This window comes from Vicia villosa, unplaced genomic scaffold (assembly GCF_029867415.1).
Source record: "Vicia villosa cultivar HV-30 ecotype Madison, WI unplaced genomic scaffold, Vvil1.0 ctg.000287F_1_1, whole genome shotgun sequence".
NCBI lineage: Eukaryota > Viridiplantae > Streptophyta > Magnoliopsida > Fabales > Fabaceae > Vicia > Vicia villosa.
In genome coordinates, this window is record NW_026705123.1 from 247,643 (window position 1) to 252,668 (window position 5,026).

General features: G+C 32.3%; 1 protein-coding gene across 1 annotated transcript; it reads right to left on the reverse strand.

The window, feature by feature from the left end:
- Positions 1-1,401: 1,401 nt before the first annotated feature.
- Positions 1,402-3,847, reverse strand: LOC131626423 (agamous-like MADS-box protein MADS9). Its single transcript, XM_058897233.1, has 7 exons — positions 3,470-3,847; positions 3,305-3,371; positions 2,899-2,960; positions 2,707-2,806; positions 2,583-2,612; positions 2,328-2,372; positions 1,402-1,731 (listed from the first exon to the last, which is right to left on the reverse strand). Exons 1-7 carry the CDS (start codon positions 3,655-3,657, stop codon positions 1,678-1,680), a joined length of 546 nt encoding a protein of 181 aa, XP_058753216.1. The 5' UTR covers positions 3,658-3,847; the 3' UTR covers positions 1,402-1,677.
- Between the last annotated feature and the right edge of the window lie 1,179 nt (positions 3,848-5,026).

The following is a 5,026-nucleotide window of genomic DNA, read 5'->3' on the forward strand; positions in this document are numbered from 1 at the left end:
CGGCTCTACTTCTCGTTCCCAGGGGGCCCGGGGCCCGGATGCTCAAGCTCAGTCTTCAGGCGTGAGAGTCGTGATCAACGCTGATGGTTCTGAGACTGAGTGGGATGAGGATTGGTATAATTATCTTCATTCGGAGGAGTTCGCTCGTCGGGAAGAATAACGTGTTTTTTTTTTGTTTGATGTGTATTTTGTAACGCTCGTCGGGCAGAATAACATGTTTTTGTTTTGTTTTGTTCTGATTTCGGATTGTATCGCACAGTGTATTTGTATTGGATTTATCATGTTAGTTTTTGGAAGTGGTAACCGGGGTCGGAACATATGACGGATGAGGTGGATGTCTGGAGGAAGTAGAACTGGAGATACGTCCACCACGAGACAAAGTAGCCAATCAATGTAAGCTATAGTTTATGATTATCATCTGGGGAGGTCATTTCTAAAAAATCAAGATTAAAAATAATAAGATTTTTTTTCCAATTTTTTGTAATGACGTCCCCTGATGATAATGATAAATTATAGCTTACATTGATTGGCTCCTTTGTCTCGCGGTGGACGTACCTCCGGGTCTTCTTCCTCCGGACATCCACCTCCTCCGTCATATGTTTCGGCTCCGGTTACACCTCCTCCGTCATTTGTTACTTTCAGTTGTACGTATTTTTATTAAAATAATAAATAAACCTTTTGAAATTTGGAAGCCTTTTTTTCTCCCCACCACTCTCTCATCCCCACCTACCCGTGTTTAACAATATGTAACTTTAATTTTATGTAATATTATCGTTGTAATTTTCACCCGATTAAATAAAGCGAATTGTTCATTTTCTTCTGTCCAGACCTATTTTCGGAAGTGCATTTCCGAATTCCTCCAAGGGGGGTGCGCTCGGAGATGAACTTCCGAAACACCACATTTTCTGAAAAGTGACTTTATTTCGGAGATGCATCTCCGAAATCAATATTTTATATTAAAAAAAAACACGTTTTCGGAAGTTCATTTCCGAAAACACCTTTTTCAAGAAAAAAAGTACAGTTTCGGAAATGAACTTCCGAAACAAGGGGTATTGTGGTAAATTCACCGGAGGTGGCCAAGAAGGTTGGGAGGTGGGTGAAGAAATTCTCAACCAAAATACTTTGTCATGAATAGCAAGCATTCTTATCTCTACTTCTATGTTACGAACATGTCCCTTAAAAGTGTGAAAAAGTTAGTTATCATCCATTTAGAAAGACATTTATGAAACGACAACTAATCACTTTCTATACCCAATAATTTTTTTGACTAACATTAGTCCAAACAATAGTGAATTATAGATATTCTACGGTTGCAAACCATATTCACCTTAAAAACCATATAATATTGATATCATGTGCTATTAGGAAAATTTTCAAATCTCACATTGCTTACAAATAGAATTCAAAAAACACACTTATTTAGTAGTGAAATTCAAAGCCAATAAATTTCACTTCAAAGACAAGTTTTTGGATATTGTTTAGACTCATTGGTCTCCATTGATACATAATTAGCAAACACTACTGAAATCAGAAATGAAAATTACAATTAAGTTCACCACACAAGACTTAGAGCACACTAAATATAATTAGATATAGTAGCAGCCATTAATTCAACATTCATTCGATTAATGGCTATTTAGGCATAATATTGAGCAAACTATCTCCCTTATGATCTAGTTAAATCCATTGTCCATGCATGTTTCCCACACCTTCCAGTGCCAAATGTTGTTGCTGTTGGAAAAAAGAAAAGAGTGCAACATTTAGAAAACATGATCATAGACAAGTTAATCTTAAAAAATAATTAAAAGTTAACATTAACACAAACAAACATAAGTTTTATACATCATTAGCAATATCTTTATTTATAAGCAAAAGAAAATTTACAAGAGATACTCAATCCAAATTTATTACCAACTATACACCAATACAAAGAACGCACAAAGGCAAATTCGGAAAAACATCTCTCCGGATTAATACACCACTCCAACTAGATATGGCCCTTATTATCTATGTTAGCGGCAAGAAATGACTCCGAAAACACTAATTTAATTATCCAAATCATATATACATTTCTCAAATTCGTAATAGCTTTTGTTCCATGCAAGAATAACATGAAATAAAAATTTTGAGGACTAACATTTCTATCAAGTAATTGATGTAGCGAATCCATCATATTTAAATGATCACTTACTAACCATATAGATTTTATCTTGTTGAATGGCGTAACTCAATTGATTTGAGTTAAATAAGTGTAATTAGTTAGTTTAGGATTCAACTCCTGAAAACTCGCGCATCATCAATAAAAATACATAGATTATCACACTTACCAAAAGAAAGTTGAGTTCCTTGTTTTCATCTTCCAGAATCTTTCCCTGAGCATTATCAAAGAAATTAACGAGTTAAAAAAAAGAATTAAACTAGTATTTTATGTTAAAATACATGATTTACTAGTTTTTTTAACCATTATATCAAAAGATTTAAGGTTTGTTTGACATATTATATTAATGTTGCTTATGTATTTATGCTCATACATTAATTCATACATATAAGTTATATGTATTCAACAACAAGAAAACACTTACATTTCTCTTGAACATCCTATGCACTTCCATCTGCATCACAAACAAAAACAAAACTATGAGGCAACATTTTAAAAACAATTAATGATAATAAACTATAATAATAATTCTCAGAAAAAGACTTTGCCTTTTTGTCTCTAACACCAGTCAGGCCATTTTCAAGGGCATCCTCAAGAGACATAAGCTCTTTGTAATTCAGTGAAGTAATGTCCTCTCCCTTCAAGTGCCTAAAAATGTAATAATCAAAGATAATTAAAGTTTATTTTATCATATAATATACAATTAGGGCACTTAATATATATAATAATAAATATAATACCTGAGTTCAATTTGCATGCTGTCATTCTCCTTTTTGATTCTATCAATTTCATTGCTAAGGTTCTATAAGTTCAATCCAAGAAAAAAGAATAATGAATGAAAAAATCTCAACAAATGAAGATTTTTGTATAGATCTAGTTCTAAAGCTGGTTATTACAGTGTCAGTGAAAAACATGAAATATGTTAGCAAAGAAAAGGAAGGTAATGAATATTGTTATATTTCTAGATCTGCTCATACATAAAGACATTCATTCACTTTTTCATCTTTCCTTTCTCAATAACAATGAAATATCTATGTGTTCCAAATGTAGATCTGGTCACAGAATTATTGGTTCTTGTTCCTCATCATATTTTTAGCAAAAACAAATAACTATATATTAATATTTTTTGTATGAAAACAAACCTACCTCATGTTTAGCATCCCAGAGAGTTTTTCCAGAAGCTCTCTGGTATCTGTCAAGAACATCAATCAACCTAAACCAAGAAAAAAGAAAACAAAGTGAGATTAATATTATAAGCTATTTTTGTGCTTTTACTTGAAAGGAAACAGAAGAAAAAGTGCTTAATATTACGTGGTGGAGGGACTGATGTATTCATGCATCTTCCCAGAAGCACCAAAGAGAATAAGAGAAACTTGAGCATCACAGAGAACACTTATTTCCTTTGCCTTCTTGAGGATACCATTCTTTCTCTTTGAATAGGTAACTTGTCTGTTGCTTGAGTTTTCAATCCTCTTGATCTCAATCTTACCTCTTCCCATCTTCTTGTGAAACTGGTTTTGGTTTTGGTTTTGGTTTCTCTATGTGTGATGTTAATTGGTGTTGGTGATTCATAGATGTGTATATAGAAAGCAAGTAAAGTAATAGATGACCATTCTATTTTAGGTTTGTGGATGAGTAACTTTCTGAGTGGCACAGAAAGGATGTGTTTGTTTAAGGGTTTGTGATAAAGCCAATTCAATGCTACTGCTTTTATTATTATTATTATTATTATCTTTTCTTAATTTGCTTTCATTTGAAGCTGTTTGTGTTTCTGTGTTCCATTTTCTTAACCCTTGGTTTTCTTTATGCATCTTTAGCTTAATTAGTTTGATCAATGCTTATATTCAAACACTCAAACTTTGATTAGGTTAGAAGATATTACTATCATTTTTTCTAAGGTTTTTTTAGTTTAATGACTAGAATTTCACTTTTTAAAGGTGAATAAGTAGCATATTTGGATCGTTTCTCAAGTTGACTGAGAGCGAGACTCGCTCAAGACGTTAGGTATTTAGAAGTACGATGAATGATTAATTTCCCTCCTTTTCGTTTGTGTTTTGTGCAGGTGGTTATGTCTTCCTTCCTTCAACTTTCTTTCTCCAGAGGTCCGTATTGTATGAATTTCAATATAGTTCGAATTGTTAGTTTGTCTGACTTGTGTTTTTTTGTCTGACGGATAGTCATTTTTCTTTTTGCTCTATAGTTCGTCTTGGACTTAAGTCAGACTTATTTCTCTTGCGTACATTTCTGATGTTTTTTTTGTTGTCTTTGTATTAATTGCGATTTTTATTTATTTTTATAGTAATAAATTATTAAAAAATATAATTTTTTTAAAGTAAGTTATTGAGTTTTTTGATTGGAAAGTAAAAGATAGTGTTGATTTTTAGGGTATGGTTATATATAGATAGGTAAAACAAGGTTTGAGAGAAAGGATATAACGGTGTTTAACTTGTATTGGTGTCCGTGATTTTGTTTCTAGTGTTGTCTAGGGTTTGAATGAGTGTGATGTGTAACTATAGTTATATCATATGTGTTTCACAGCCGCACAACCATCAAATCAAATCAAATGAAAAATGATTTCATTATTTCATTATTTCATTATTCCTATTTGTGAGAAAAGAATAAAAGGAAAATGAATGCCTAGTAATAGTATTCTACTAGGCTCAACTCAAGGTATAGTATTATCCATGAAATTGGAGAGCATGTTATGATATAGTATGTATTATTTGGAATTTGGCATAAGTACTTGTTTTGTTTTTGTTGTTCTTGTTGTTGGTGAAATATGGTGATGGTGGTGAATGAATCCATTGATATGATTTGAAATGTCTGCGGTTGGTAGAAACCAAAACCACAACCCTCAAATCACTCACT

Excerpts from the sequence above, each read along its gene's own strand:
- LOC131626423 (XM_058897233.1), bottom strand. The coding sequence starts at position 3,657 with ATGGGAAGAGGTAAGATTGAGATCAAGAGGATTGAAAACTCAAGCAAC. Across the intron at positions 2,807-2,898 it reads AGCATGCAAATTGAACTCAG|GCACTTGAAGGGAGAGGACA; the intron begins GTATTATATTTA and ends TTACATTTTTAG. Across the intron at positions 2,373-2,582 it reads ATAGGATGTTCAAGAGAAAT|GGAAAGATTCTGGAAGATGA; the intron begins GTAAGTGTTTTC and ends GATAATGCTCAG.